General features: G+C 35.2%; 1 protein-coding gene across 2 annotated transcripts in view; it reads left to right on the top strand.

The window, feature by feature from the left end:
* The window catches only part of LOC18428888 (Acyl-CoA N-acyltransferases (NAT) superfamily protein), a 34159-nt gene extending 26369 nt beyond the window's left edge, over positions 1 to 7790 (top strand). The window contains exons 4-6 of one of the 2 annotated variants that reach the window (XM_006838185.4): positions 6631 to 6700; positions 6841 to 6901; positions 7295 to 7790. In XM_006838185.4, coding sequence (XP_006838248.1) covers positions 6631 to 6700; positions 6841 to 6901; positions 7295 to 7386 — 223 coding nt within the window. In that variant the 3' untranslated portion in view covers positions 7387 to 7790. The remainder of the gene's footprint in view (positions 1 to 6630; positions 6701 to 6840; positions 6902 to 7294) is intronic. The other variant, XM_088863266.1, reaches the window with a different exon arrangement.
* The last annotated feature ends 8798 nt before the right edge of the window (positions 7791 to 16588 follow it).

The following is a 16588-nucleotide window of genomic DNA, read 5'->3' as shown; positions in this document are numbered from 1 at the left end:
TTTGAAATTTGATTTGAGTTACAAATATTTCAGCATTGTGTTTATCACATTACTATTCGGAAGACTATAAACCATGGTAAACAATGTCCTCCAATTAAGTTTCCAAATAACTGAAATTAAAATCCTTAAATATTTGAGGTAAGATTGCTATACAACAAATCCGCAGATTTATGCACCTATGAACAACAATATTGGATTTTGTGGAATCAAGATTCCAAAATATTTTAAACTGAGATTCTATGGAGGTCAAAGCAAGATTCCATGTTGATTGAATTGCAGTGCTCTACACCTACGAACCGAGGTACTTGATGTTGTGGGTTCTAGATTTAAAACCAAAACGAATCGAGATTCATTACATGTAGAGTCAGGAATCAACATGTGTGGAATTAAGATTCTATGATGTTGGAACCAAGATTCGAAAAAGTTGTGACTGAGATTCCTAATGGGATTGAGATTTTGAAATGGTTTGAAATGTGATTCTTAAATTAAGGAAACGAGAGTCTTGTGTTCCAGAAAACAGGTTCCATGAAGGTTCCATGTCGGAATTTTTGAATTGGGGTTCCGAACCACAATGGGAACTTCGGTAGAGATACCAGTGACCATGAAGTAGCACAACCAAAGGTTTTTGGTGGAAAAGAAACAAAGGAAGTGCATGCTGGAGAAGTTTGCAAGGATAAGCACCATCGAGAAGATGTGTAAGTATTCTATTGATCATATAGGTAGCAGTAAGAACTGCTTCAGCTTAATATGTCTTAGGAAACTTCATTCCTATTAAGATGCTTCTCTCCACTTCTAACAAGTGTCTATTTTTTTCTTTTGCCACACCATTCTATTGTCGTGTATAGGAACACGATGTTTGAGTTTCTATACCATGTTCAAGACAATAATCTTTTAATCCATTGTCGAGATTCTCTCGTGCCTTATCAGAATGAAAAATTTTTATTTGGGGATGAATCGTTTTATGAAACATTTAAACTACTGAAGGTACTCCATCTCTACTTTTCTTAAGATAGATCCAAGTATAGCAAGAGTAGTCATTGATGAACGAGCTAAAATACTGATATCCAAATAAGAAATTACTGGAGCAGACCCCCAAGCATCAGAATGAACAAGATGGAATGGCTTAGAACTTTTATTTTCATTATAGAAAAAGAAGATTCTACTGTGTTTAGACAATTGATAGGTCTTACATGTAACTGAGGAACAAAGAAATAAACGTATCTAGAAACTATAATTTTAAAGATTTTAGAGACATGTGGCCTAAGTGGGTGTGCCAGAAAAGGACTTGCTCATGACTTTGAGATTCAACGCTGAGAGTAGTAGAAGTGCATCTTGTGTTGAACAGGTACAATTCATTGTCTTCACGACCATCACCAATTGACTTCCTCATTTTTAGGTCTTGAAAAATACAATTTGTCAAGTAAAAATGACACTGCAGTTTAGTTGTTTTGTTAGGCTGCTAGCAGAAAGAAGATTGGAAGGAAAAGAGGGTCCATGTATTATAGAGGTAAAGATAAGGATGATTAAAGTTTGTATGTACCATAGTTACGGGGAGCGCCCTTGGGGGGCATAATTCCGGCTCCGAAATCCAGATCCTGTGCTTTGAAGCCGGGATCTCGATTGGAAATCATTTTTTTTCGAGGGAGCTCGCCCCCTTTTCACGGAATCTTGATTCCTTATTAATAGGGACCTCGATCCCACCTTATCATGGCGCTCGATTGCTTTATTTGTGGATCTTGATCCCTCTCATGTTCGGATCGCTATTCCTCGATTAAGTGATCTTGATCCCTATATTTATGGATCTTCATGCTTATCAGGTTCTTGATCCCTGTATTTGTGGATCTCCATCCTGATCGTATATTAATCCCAAACATCAAGAATTAAATTACATAGTAAAATATCATATTAAGAATTAAAATAATTAAAGCATTTAACACAACGAAAAGGGAATCCCATTTGTTGCATAATGGGATCTAGTTTCTGTGAGCATTGGGACTGCGATCCTTTATATTTATGAATTGAGGACCCCAATATATATGGATCGCGGTTTTTGGGTATTTGGTGTAGAGATCCCATGAGAAGTGGGAAAGACGGTCTTGCGAAATGGGATCTCGCTCCCATGAGCATCGGAAACGAGATCCTTTATATATGGGACCCAGCCCCAGGATTGATATGTGGCACAGAGTGCGCTCCTTGAATGGCGGAATTTCTGTCACCCTTCGATCCACTGTTATTGCTCCCGATCCCGGAGCCATTCCTGCTCCGGCTCTTGGTAACTATGGTATGTACCATTCCCAATGGGACTGGTCATGGATCCATGAGCAAGTTTTACTTCACGAGAAGCAAGAGAAAAAGACAAGAAACCAAATTTCTTACTAGTCATATGGATCTAGGGTGTAGCATAGGTGGAGTTGGAGGCATAGTTTGCAGTTGCATATGTACCTGGCTGCTTTACCGGTGTCTTAGAGTTGAGTGAAGCCTTGAGAGCAGTCAACTGGTGTTGCAAATCTTTGATGGCCTGATCTCATGGATTGGATGCATTGGGTTGCGTTTATAGGTTTCCTCCCCCTCGCTCGATATAGTATAGGCACTTGCATTTCCTAGTTTTGGTCTTGAGTGTGAATGCAAGTCCCAACGTAGGTGTGTCCCCTCATACCTTAATGGGAGCATTTGAGTTTCTCCTTTTTGGCAAGAGAAAGTGAGGCACAATTTGGTCCTTTCGTACTTGCTTTTCCCTTCTTGAAGCTTGTTGCAATGGCTGATTGTTCAGGATGGATGCTTGAGTTTTATCCTTCTGCAATAGTCTTTCTACTAGCTTTCCCTCTTACATAATAATAGACTGATTTAAGAGCGGTCAATTTGCCCTTTCCTAGAACTTGTATTATTCGAAGTCCAAAGTCAAGATGTAGGCCTGCTAAGAACTCAAAGATCCTTCGTTGCTTGGCCTATCTTTGAATGTCATCAACGATGGAATTAATAGGCTGTTAGTGGTCTATTTCTTCCCACTTATGCTTTAGTATCCCAAAGTACTCTTCCTCAGTCATTTCTCCTTGCTGCAAATTCACTATTTCACGATGCAATTAGTATATCTCGGCTACTGCTTCCCATATCCTTTGCAATTTTAAGAAATAACAGACCCCTCCTGATACTTGGCTGCATGGAATGAAGGGGTCATACCATTACTGTCAAGTTCTCACTTTCCCATTCATTATGGGATGGATCCTTTGTTGGAGGCTCTTTCACTTCTCTTGTGATATAACGTAATTTCCTCCGTCTTCCTATGAACATTTTGGCCGATTTGGGACTATTAAGTTGTTTGTCCCATGTAGCTTAATTGTAGTATGCATCATTCTTGGGTGGTCAAATTGACTACCCAAGGAAATATTGGGTTTGAGTTCTGACATTGTCCTCTCTTTAACTAGAAACCCCAAGACATTTTTTTCAAGCTACTAATCATAGTTAGTGGAATCTCTCCATCCACCTTGCGTTTCCGGTTCCGAAACCCGATTCTGCGTTTCCGTTAAGAAATTCTACGGAAACTGTTTTTCGGAACCAAAGAAACTCAATTCCTTAATTATGGAATCTTGATTCGACACATCTTTAGAAAATTTTTTTCGGAACCAAGGAAACTTGATTCCTTAATTTCGGAATCTCGATTCAACGTATCTTTAGAAACCATTTATCGAAACCAAGGAAATTCGATTCCTTAATTTTGGAATCTCGATCCAACACATCTTTGAAAACTTGAACCCATTAATTGCGGGTAGACATTCCTAAATATATCGAATCTGGATTCTAGCGAGGATTAAATCTTGATTCCGTGTCAATTGGAGTCGACATCTTCTTTCGAATGCTTCTAGTGTTTGCAGGGTTTCATTATTTTACTTGTGCCACCTTGGATGGCTTTTGCTTTAAATCTAAAATATAATTGGTAAATACAATACGTACAATTAAATGTAAAACCATGGCGTAGACATAATCCTATTTTGTCTTTGTAATAATGAAGTCAAAATCACAATTTATAAATACTTGTCTTTTGTATATAATGACCATAAGTTCAATAGTCAACACAATCACTTTAAAATTCGAGAAACCTTCTAATAAGAGATATCCAATATAAGTTCTAAAGTTGATGAGGCTCAAGATGTGCTTGTGGCTTCCTTCTCCATAAAAATGAAATCTTGATTTCTGATAGGGGTCGTCAAATGCTTTCCATAGTCCATATTATTATAAATCTCGATCTCAAATTGGCATGGATCTCTGATTTATATACTTTAAAAACTTGATTCCAAATATGTTAGAATCACGATTCGAAACAACAACATATCTATGTTCCACATATGTCAGAAACTCTATTCCATGAATGTTGGAAACTCGATTCTGTATATTAAAGAATCTTGACTCCTGGAGTGTCGATTTCAGGGGGATGGGAGTCTTGATTCCAAAGAGATGGAATCTTGATTCCATAGGTAGATGAAACTTGGATCTATTTTGGTCGAAGCACGATTCTCAAAAACAAGGAATCTCGTTTCTAGCGATTCCTATTGTACGGACAACGATTCCTAAGACAAGAATCTTCTAGCCGGCTGCGATTCAACGATTCCGGTTCCTAAAACGATTCGGGTTCCCAGGTGTTTCCATCAACTATGGTGTACTAATTCCTTAGTTTCAAATGTGATGTTGCTTGAAATGTGATATTGCTGGAAATATGAGGTTGTTGTAAATGAGGTTGCTGAAATAGAAAGGAGTTTGGGATAAAAACTTACATCCGCGTAGACCAAGGGCTAACACTCATAACTTAGTGGTAAGGAAAAGTGAGATGATCATGTTGGAAATACGAGATTGTTGATACACCGCAGCTGGAAGTACTGGATATCCTAGGGTTTCAAGTCCTGCTTTGATACCATGTTAAGATTGAGAGAGCGAAGACAGTAATATTCAAGCACAATATAAAGAAAATGTAGATTTTTTTTTATTCTACACAAATTGTGGGGCAATGTGCCCTATATATATATATATATATATATATATATAAATCTATGAGAGTTACAACACCGGTAGGTCAACATGCATAGGAGTTATAGTCCATTATGCCTTATTGCATGACTGTTACAGCCCATTATGCATGACTCACAGCCCATTACGTATGAATGTTGTTGTCACTACATACTCCATCAAATTCCCAATTACTTCATAGTACGAAAAAGCCTCTAGAGAATACCATGATAAAATTCTCCACAAACAATAACCCAATCACAATATTTGCTATTGAAATTCTTATGCAAATCCACATGTGTACGCCCAAGCTAGTGTTTTAAAATGTGGGATGCGACCGAAGGCGATGTGGGGGCCAATGCGGTGATGCAGCTTGATGCAGTCCAGATGCGGGTGCATCGCAGTGATTCGGTCAATAAATATAAAAAATTCTAAAAAATCTAAAAAAATAGGTTAATGCATAGAAAAAAAATGTGGAGGTGGTATATGTGATAATAGGTATTAGGTTTATTCATTAACTCCAAAAATATTAGCTGATGGAGATTCTGTATCTACTATCCCTTAATAGAAACTAGAAACTTGAAACTAGCTTCATAAAACATTCAACAATGAACAACCATGAGCACAAATCTACAACCACAAACTTTAAAGTTACAAACTACTACAAATTGTCCATGAAGATTAAAGACTTTTAAAGTGAAGCTCAAAAAGAGTTAATACAATCATCATTTTGTTTGGGGGGTTTAATACCCTTCAAACCCTCTACTCAAATCAACACCCAAAAGATACAGATCAACAACCAAGCATCAACAAATGCACAAATCGAAGAACTTCAACAACTAAAATTTCCCCCCAAAATTGTTTTTTGGTTCAATCAATCCAATAAAAGCCACGAATGTGGTTGAAAAATGTTTTTTGGGCTCGGGCTGTTTAATACCCCCCAAACTCTTTCCCCCGAAGGCCAAAATGACCTAAATACCCCTGCTCGAGGGGTAGAGTTAGAAAAAAAATGGTGGAAGATTATGCGGCCTGATGCGGTGAGATGCAGGATGTGGCTCTGATGCAAAGAGATGCGGTGCATCTCTCCAAACCGCATATGCATGGATTTTTCGATGCGCTGCCCAGCGCATAGCGCCTGATGCGGCTGCATTTTAAAACACTGACCCAAACAAATTAATTTATGGAAACACTGCATGAAATGAATGCTTAACACGTAGAATGTACATTGGCAAACACATCCAAACCCCCCCAAGCACACACACGCAACAACCAAGTTGTCAGCTCCATCCAAACTTTGTCAGACAAGTATATAGCCTTGCAGTGGATTTTTGCCATTTACTGTCTACATGATTTTCTTCATCCATTTTCTTCTCCTGATAAATTCTGTTATGCCTTTACATCTCATACTCATTGTTCCATGCATCATCATTAATGTTTCGAATTGTAGGGATGCTGTTTCTTGCTCGTCACCTTTTTATGCATTTTAATTGTCCTTTCCTCTTAAAAGTTTATTAAAGTATTTTGTCACCTATCAATGATTTTGAACCACTGTGTATGATGTCCATTTCTTGTCTGTGTTGCTAATATTCATGCAATGTCCTATCCATGCATCATTACATTCTATGTTGTCTCCAGATATAAGGCCTTTTTTGTGGATCTTTTCGTGAGGGCATCCAATATGCCGGCCATTAAGATGTATGAAAAGGTGTGCTTTCTTGGCAACTTATCGATTTTTGCTTTCTAGCCGACCTCATAGAATCAAAGTATGGAATTAGGAAAAGCTGACATCATTATCGGGATTGCTGTATGAAATGCTGATGCTATGATTGACATCTTTGGTCTTAGTTGGGTTATGTTATCTATCGACGTGTGCTGCGTTACTACTCAGGCGAGGAGGATGGCTTGGGTGAGTGATGGACCATAGAATCATCTTTTCTTTCACTTTCACTTATTTTAATGGGTTTTATTTCATTGTTTCCATTGGCCATCATGGAAAGCTGCCAAGCTAGGATGGGTTGGGAGATTGCTTCATGCTAGACCATGCCATTGTATTTTTTCCAAACCTAGGCAGCCATTGAAATGCGTTTTATTCCTTTCCTTATGTGGCCATCATGGTAATAATATATGTAGAGGATGGTTTCAGTGTGCAATGACTATGACATCATGTTTTCTCTCACTTTAGGAGCCATTGAAATGAATTTTATTCCTTTTCTTTATTGGCCATCATGGTGATTCTTAAAGATCAGATTTGGGGCCTGTTTGTCTGACGCATATGTTTTGCTTCTGTCTGCCATTACAGATATGAGAAAAGCTTTATCTCGTGATGTTGAAAAGAAATCCATAATCCCCTTAAAGAGACCTGTTACCCCTGATGAATTAGAGTATGATTGATGTTATTGCTACATCGATCATGATGGATTTAAGAGTCCAATTGATGTGCGTGTACCTGTACTTTCATAGAAAAGCTGGAAATGTCATGTTGCAGAAGCTTGTGCTTTGTTGTAGTCAATATAATTTTTTTGCGGACAAAGCATGATCTTTCATCTTTCTTTGTAGTGGTTTCTTGTCTAACCGCCCATGGCTCAATTAAAAGGCGCTTATCAGTGCGAACTTCAGCTTGTCTTCGAATTTTGGGTACATACTATTCAAAAAGAAGGTAAAAATGAAGCCTCTGAATGTGGATAAGAGTTTGTTGATATGGGAAATCTTTTTAGGGAATGACAGTATGATATTGGCTGATCTTGATTTAAACAACTGTATTTTTTATTGGGAAAACATTCCATAGTTGTCCAACATATGCATCTCATATATTTCTCCTCCTATCCAGCCATCTGGACGGTTGGCACAAAAGGTCACAAGTGAGCCACTGACCATGTGATCTAGATTTGGCGTCTCATAGTATTTTATTTTATTTTACTTTTTAACAAATCATATGAATCTGAAATTCGGTATGGGACATGCCTAAAGAAAATCTTAAAAAAATAAAATAAAAATAAAAATGTTCCTAAATACTTCTGAAACTTTTAAGAGTATTTTAGTCATTTTATTTTATGGGGAATATTTTTTTTTAAATTTTTTTTTTACTTTAAGAGGGGTGGATGCTCCAAATTAGGTATCACAATGTTTTGTAGAAAAAAATTAAAATAAAACAATGTATAAGCGTGACATTGTGAATGAGCCATTTCAACTGTCCATTCTGATTGGATGGCTGGGAGATGGAGGAAGTATAATATATACGGTGAAGAAGTACAGGCAGTTTTCCTTTTATATCTTAATTCCTTTTTTATTTTTAAAGTTTTATAATCTTTAGCTACTACTAGGAAAATAGGCTCGAGGAAAAAAGAGGTGAAATTTCGTGGGAAAGAAATTTTGTTCATGCGAAATCTTTTGGCCCAAAAGTCAAGCTCTTGGCGTCTGAAAGGTTTATGGTTGTGAGGCCACTGGCCTACTGTTAGACTAGTGGCTAATGTCGGGAGCAATTGATTACTGGCTAATGTCGGGAGCTATTGATTAGTGGCTCTGCAAATTGAATGGTTGGAAGGTTTTTTTTTTTTTTTTGGGTGAGTCGGTGTGGAGAGGCCCCTATCTTTTGTAGGAATTGAGCTTAGGACATAGTGTTGTAAATTGTCAAAAGCTAACCAAATGAACGCAAATTGAATGGTTGGGAGCTTCTTGCCCACTGGACATGGCATAGCAGTGCTGAAGATTACCATTAGACCAGTGATAAAAAGTAAAGAAGAGAATCTATCCAAACGCGCCAACGTTACCACTTAGATGTCACAGTTTCACAACGAGCAGCTGTGTGCAGAGAGAGAGAGAGAGTAGCAACGGGTTAGTATTTACGGTTGACTTCGAATCGCCTAAGTCAGTTTAGATCAGGTGGGGGGCGGGAGGGACTCTGGAAATTGCTCATTTCCATTTTCTTTTTCATTTTATTTTTTATATTTTTTGGTTATCCCGCCATATGAATCGAGCAAGTAAGATTGGAATCACCAATTCAATTCGGTTCATATGGGTCGAAGTCGGTGGCTGCTTGCTGTTTATTGAGGACTAGGCGCCATGTTCAAGCTCTGTTTCCATGAATGAGAGGGGGTGGCCATTTTTCAATGATAGTAAGAAGAATATGGTACGAGCTTTGAGCTTTTCATCCACTGACATAGAAATAGTGTTTATTCCATCGGGAAAAAATACTAGATGTGTATCACCACCTCATCGATGGATAATGGCCCACCAGAAACATGAAAAGTGGTGGGCCCACCATCTCCAGCACCATTGGTCGATTGCGTGGTCGGTGATAGACTCCTATTTGAGATGTGGGGCCATCACTTATCACTTGATTCATCGAACCTCGGCGAATTTTAAATTTTTTGGATTGTAAACTATAAGAATATTTTCTTTTGTTACAAGGAACTAACACTTACAGAAACAATCCGTCAATTATTAAAATTTAAGATGTGTTGCAAAGATTGAGAAATATTCTTTTGAACATGGGTTTTGTTAATAACACACTCCTAACTGGCCACTTTTAGATCTACCAGCCATTAGTAATTGTTAACTTTTTGTACTAAAAAATAAATGGTTATATTTTTTACTTTTTTTTAAAGTTTTTCTCAAATATATTTCTCTAAACAATATCCATAAGTTTGAGCCGTTAAAGCCAAATCTTACTTTTACTTTTTACTCCTTTCATGGACATGTAACTAAGGCCCAATATGGACATAGGAAAATTCCACTTCAGGAATATAAAAATATGCAAAAACAAGGTTTCTGGAGCGTTATGACCAATTTGGTAGAGCTTTGTTAATAAAGGTGCTCGACATGAATGGTGCAGGGGACCAAGCCACAATTCCACTACGAACATGAAAGCGCAAAGAATTGTACTATTCATTATTAAATAGCCTTTCCAAACAGAAACCAAAATAGTCAGGATTTTGTTCATCGTCATAAATTAGTACACTCCTAATTCATCTCAAGGATTTTTGCTCTCTAGTGTTTGTGGAAGAATTCAAGGCCGATTTCAATCTCGACTCAGTGCATGAGTGATAAAATTACATTGGGAACCGGGTAAACTCCCTGCGATATATATGACACGGTTGAGATGGATTTTGGACCTAAGTTTTTAAGAAATATATAATCTTTAACATGGACACCATGAACACGTAAAATAAATAAAATTTGAAAACAAATAATCATAATTTTAAGGATAAAATATTTGGACCATTAATTCAAGTTATTTTCAAGGGACTGCCCTGTTCCATGTTTAAGATGGATGTTTTATGTGTTGGGGATATATATATCTATATATATATATATATATATATATATATATATAAAATCTTTTCAACATCTATAAGCGAAAATGAATAGTGATTTCACCTACTCTCATCACTGTCCAAATTTCATCGTACGGTCACGATTGTCCAGTAGAGTTTTATTTTTTATTTTTTTTTCTAGAAATCGGAATGACCTAAAATTTAAAAGGTATGTACATCTTACTAAGGCGCATCTAATAAAAATATAAACAAAATTACCCGTGAAAAATAAATTGACCAAAATACCCCCAAAACATTTCGGGGGTATTTTGTTCAATTGTTTTCATGTAAAATATTGTTTTTATAATTTTTGAAGATTCCTCTATTTTTGATGAATACATGCACCAAATTTCAGATCATTCTGATTTATAGAAAAAAAAATGAAAAATGAAACACTATTGAACAATTGTGACCGCGCGATGAACTTTGGATGGTGATGGGGATATGTGAAATCACTATTCATTTTCGCCTATAAGCGTTGCGTAGTGTTTTTCATATATATATATATATATATATAGGGAAAATATGAGATTAGCCCACTAGCTCATATGAACATATGAGCCCAACGGCCAAGATTGAATCTGGGCTGATCTGACGATCACGGTTATCCAGTAGTGCTTGATTTTTTTTTTACATATCCAAATCACTTGAAATTTTACGTGTGTGTTCTTCTCATCAAGGCGTACTTAATAAAAAAAAAAAAAAAAATTCACAAAATACAAAATGATCAAAATACCCCTCAAATATTATTGGGGGTATTTTGGTCAATTTATTTCATGTAAAATACTTTTGTTTGTTATTTTTCAAAGATTCACCTATTTTTTTATGAACACGTGCTTAAAATTTCATGTGATTTGGAACTGTAAAAAAATTAAAAAAAAAATTCAAACACTAACCCCATCTTCTTTTAAAAAAAATGGGGTTAGCCCACTAGCTCATATGAATATATAAGCCCAACGTCCCATATTGAATCTGGGCCGATCTGACAATCACGGATATCCGGTAGTATTTAAATATATATATATTTTTTTACATATCCAAATCACTTGAAATTTTAGACATGTGTTCTTCTCATCAAGACGTACCTAATAAAAATATAAAAAAATTGTTCAAAAAATTAAAAATATCAAAAATACCCCCCAAAGAATTTTAGGGGTATTTTGGTCAATTTATTTCATGTAAAGTACCTTTTGATGAACACATACCTTTTTGATGAACAGCTATTTTTTTATGAACACGTGCCTAAAATTTCATGTGATTTGGAAATGTAAAAAAATTTAAAAAGAAATTCAAACACTAACCCCATCTTCTTTTTAAAAAGATGGGGTTAGCCCACTAGCTCATATGAACATATGAGACCAACGTCCCAGATTGAATCTGGGCCGATCTGACGATCACGGATTTCTGGTAGTGTTTAAATAATTTTTTTTTTTGTTTTTTTACATATCCAAATCACTTGAAATTTTAGGCATGTGTTCTTTTCATCAAGGCGTACTTAATAAAAATATAAAAAAACTATTCAAAAAATTAAAAATATCCAAAATACCCCTTAAAGATTTTTAGGGGTATTTTGGTCAATTTATTTCATATAAAGTACCTTTTTGATATTTTTCAAAGATTCATCTATTTTTGATGAACACACGCCTAAAATTTCAAGTAATTTAGATATGTAAAAAATAAAACTAAAATTTAAACACTACTGAACATCCGTGATCGTTAGATCAGCCCATATTCAATCTGAGATGTTGGGCTCATATGTTCATATGAGCTAGTGGACTAATCTGGGAAAAGATAGGATTAGCCCACTAACTCATATGAACATATGAGCCCAACGTCCCAGATTGAGTCTGGGCTGATTTGACGATCACGGATATCCAGTAGTGTTTGAATTTTATTTTATTTTATACAAATCCAAATAACTTGAAATTTTAGGTATGTGTTCATCTCATCAAGATGTACCTAATTAAAATATAAAAATAACTATTCGTAAAATAAAAAATGACCAAAATACCCCTAAAGGATTTCTAGGATATTTTGGTCAATTTATTTCATGTAAAATATTTTTTTGATATTTTTAGAAAATTCAAATATTTTTTTATGAACACACACCTAAAATTTTAAGTGATTTGGATTTATAAAAAAAACACTAAAATTCAAACAATACTGGATATCTGTGATCGTCAGATCGGCCCAGATTCAATCTGGGACGTTCGGCTCATATGTTCATATGAGCTAGTGGGCTAATCTCATCTTTTCCATATATATATATATATATATGAGCTAGTGGGCTAATCCTATCTTTTCCATATATATATATATATATCACACTAACAAAAAAAAGAACAATAGTAATGACTATATAAAGGGAAATCATTTTTTGGGATGATATACTATGAGAGTTTATTTTTAGTATAAGGAAGTTACAATTATTTTTAGCCATTGGATATGAAATCCATTAGATAAAAGATATTCTAGAAATTTTCTTTTGGACTTTGTGTTCAATTAATGACGCATCCTCAACCATCCAATTTCAAATCTAATGGTCAATCAGAATTGTAACATCCTTGCAACAAAAGCAATCGGTGTCATTGTATATATTTCCTCATTTCTTAGCATTCCCCTACCAGTCATGTCAACAGGGACGTTTGGGGGTATAGTCTTCCATTAAAAAAAACATACTCATCTTTCACTCAAAAAATACATCAAAATTTTGGATTTTCAATGGAGCAACACAACCCAACCATTTGGTGGTGACATATAATAGTTGGGGCATGAAGAAAATGCAGGAAACTCAGTTATCCTTCCATAAAGCAAAAATTAACGTAGGTCCAATTCAAATTTGATCCCTCTGTTCTAGAAGCATTTTCACTTAAAGAACCATGATCATGCAGCTTAAAACAGTTCAGATATAACCATCAACAAAGAAATAAAAGGAATGTTGATGAATGATCCTAAAATAAAGTTCAAAACAATCTATTAGAAAGGCAATATGCCTTTTTTAGTTCATGATTCTATTATAGAGATTCGGACCCATAAACTTTTAGGTTCAAAATCCATCCCCTAATGGATTTATGAAGGACATAGCATCTGAATGGGTATGTCGGCCGACACATCAAAACTTAGTCCTTATAAAAAAAAAAGTGTTTCATGTCATTTCTCACTCTTTATGCAAGATCATAAAAAGCTAAAGAATATGTCCAAGCTGTTAAGATTTAAGAACCCTCTTTTATGTTTTAGGAACCCCAAAAGCTGGATCCCATCAAGATTGTGTACTTATTCGACTAGAAACTAAATCAGTTAGAGAAAATGCAGATTGTGTACTTCTTCGACTAGAAACTAAATCAGTCTGATTTAGAGAAAATGCTTGAGGCAACAGTGGCTAAGGCAGGTTAATGCCTCAACATAACGTCCCACCATCTATTCCCACCGTTAATATATCATAAAAAGAAATAAAATAAATGAAAATACTAATTATAATACGATAAATAAAGCATAAAAAATACATACTGCAAGAGTACAATAATTTATGAAGTTCACCTTAAAAAGGCTATATCGACCGGCATGAACAAACTGGAATCCACTATATCTATGAGACTTATTTCATATATTTAGGGACATAAAAGGTATTTTACTATCGATCGATAACACCCAGACGAGCAATAAGTGAAAACACTCTACCAACCAATATCACCTATTATTCTTCATTCTTTTTACTTCTCGCAACCATTACCAAACACACCAGACAGATATGTGAGAGCAATGAGAAACCGCCTTTCTCTTTACAAAAGTGATACCACTCAAAATAGCCCCGAGAACTTTCACTACAAGAAATAAGCTTCTCTTTCACATGAGGCCTGGACATACCATTTCTCAGACTAGAAACTCACTTGTCTCTTTTGATGCTCTTTCAGAGGCTCCTCTTTCTCTGTTCAGGAGGGCCTTGCCTCTCTCTGGGGGAAGTCTACCTTTCCCATAAGGTAAGCCAAATAGGGAAAACAAATTCTTTTATCTTATTTGATGCATATAAGGTTATGAATTTCATGTCATAGAGAAATACCATACATGTCACGTACATGTATATAACCAGAAGTTCTAATCTTGTTGGATTTCAATAGATATTTCAAGTAACTTAGAAAACTCATCAGTATCAATATCAACGTCAATCCCATATCATATGGGATTCCTTTATGATGCCATTTTAGATATTACTATATCCAATACTATGGGATTCCCTTATGATGCTATTTTAGATATTACTATATCCAATACTAACAGGTATGCCATGTGAGGATATTGAAGTTATTATTCCATACCAATTGAGGAAGTCAACTATGCGTATCTTTGATAAGCTCTATCTAGGAATTATTTTTTTGGAAAAATTACATACATATTCGTTATAGTTTCCGTTATTGCGACTCTAACGAATAGTCTCCGTTATTACCACTGTGTCCATTTTTTCATGTCAAAACAATTTTTTTTAAAAAAGATGACTTTACCCTTTTTCAGTTGTTGAACAACCGAATTCAAAGTATTTTCGGTTGTTCAACAACAAAAAATACATCAATTTCGGTTCTTGAATAACCAAAAATTTACGGTTGTCGGTTATTGAATAACCGAAATTTTTTGCTAGAAAAGTTCACTTTTATTAGCGGGAAGGAGTTATTTTTTTGCGATAATTTAGGGAAATTTTTTGTTTGTGCCCAATCCTACGCACTTTACTATCCCCCAATACATTATCCCACAAAGTTGAAGAGATTGTCTCTCTATTTGGTCGTGATTGGTACCTTTCTTACTCTTTCATTATACTGTTGATTAATTTTGATTAATTTTGTCACAATTAATAGAATATTATATTTGTTTATTAGTATTTGTTGTGTATTGTTAATTAATAAATAATATTTGTTAAATATTGTTGAAATTGTTTCTTTGTATAATTATTTGTTGTTTGTATTAATATTTATTGTTTGTATTATATTGATACATATAGTAGTACACTATATATCATATTTGTTGTTTATTTTGTGTTTGTTTTAGTATTTGATGTTTTTTGTTGTTTATTGATTAGTTGACTTTTTTTACTATTTTAATCTATTATGTAATACTCATATTTTATGAACCCTAAAGTAGATAAAAATATCCAAATTTTTTGTATTCCTTATTGTATTGATTTTTTGTAACACGAATCAAACTATTCATTTAATACAGTAGCATTGACGATGGTTACCGAGGGAGTATAACTAGTATTCCGATATGGGGGTCATTTGAGATGAATGCAGATGACGAACGTGTGGTTTATAAAAGCGGAAAATTCAAGGTTACGAAGTATCATGGAAATACTTCATTGGAGGAACTAAAAAAACATTTTGGTAATTTAACATCGTGTGATCCAAAGAAATTGGTTATTATGTACCACAACACAAGTCTATCTAGTGGGCTTGAATTGATTGATGTAAGTGATGATATATATGTATCTTTTATAATGGGAGGGGAGTCTTCGAGTACTGTTGTATATATATTGCCTCTGCAATAGAGCCAGAATAGAGATCTATGGAATTCCCAACCGCAGAATCTGTTGGTGATGGCCCATCTTCAAGGAATAGGTATATCGACAATATACTTTTTCATCTCTAATTTGCTTTATTTGAATATTTTATGTACAGAAATTGTTGCTTCATCTTATACTATCTTTTGTCAACAGTTGTTGTAACGTTCTTTTACTTGATCAAGATCAAAACATTAAAGTGGTGCTCGACCTTGAGCTTGTACCAGAGCGTGATATGGAAGATATTGAACCATTAGAGAGCCCATGTAGAGGAGTTGGTAACGAGATTAAATTGAAATTAGGTAATTGTTTGAAAATGTCAATGAATGCTGACATCATCTAGTTGATTTTGCTATCCATAATAATTTTGTCTTTGACAAAAGTGAATTGGTACGGGTGTGGGCAAGTTGTAGGGCAGAAGGATGCACATGACAAATGCGGTGCTTACGAGTTGGTAGTACAGTATACTTTAAAGTGAAGTCGATGATTAAGGAGCACACATGTAGTGGTCCAATGGGGAGGGTCCATCAGCCATTAGCTCGTAGTGATTGGGTGGCAAAAAAAAATAAAGTTTGCCTTATAGACCAACTAAAAATTAAAGTGAAAGACATTGTAAAGGATGTCCAACGTGATCATAGTGTTAGGCTTTCCTACATGCAAGCATGGCAGGGAAAAGAGGTTCTTGGAGAGATGATAGATGGATCACATGAACAACAATACAATGACATCCCTTTATATG

The sequence above is a fragment of the Amborella trichopoda genome, chromosome 3 (genome assembly GCF_054954075.1).
Source record: "Amborella trichopoda isolate Santa Cruz 75 chromosome 3, AtrichopodaSantaCruz75HAP2 v2.0, whole genome shotgun sequence".
Classification (NCBI taxonomy): Eukaryota; Viridiplantae; Streptophyta; class Magnoliopsida; order Amborellales; family Amborellaceae; genus Amborella; species Amborella trichopoda.
This window is presented reverse-complemented; position numbering and strand designations above follow the sequence as displayed.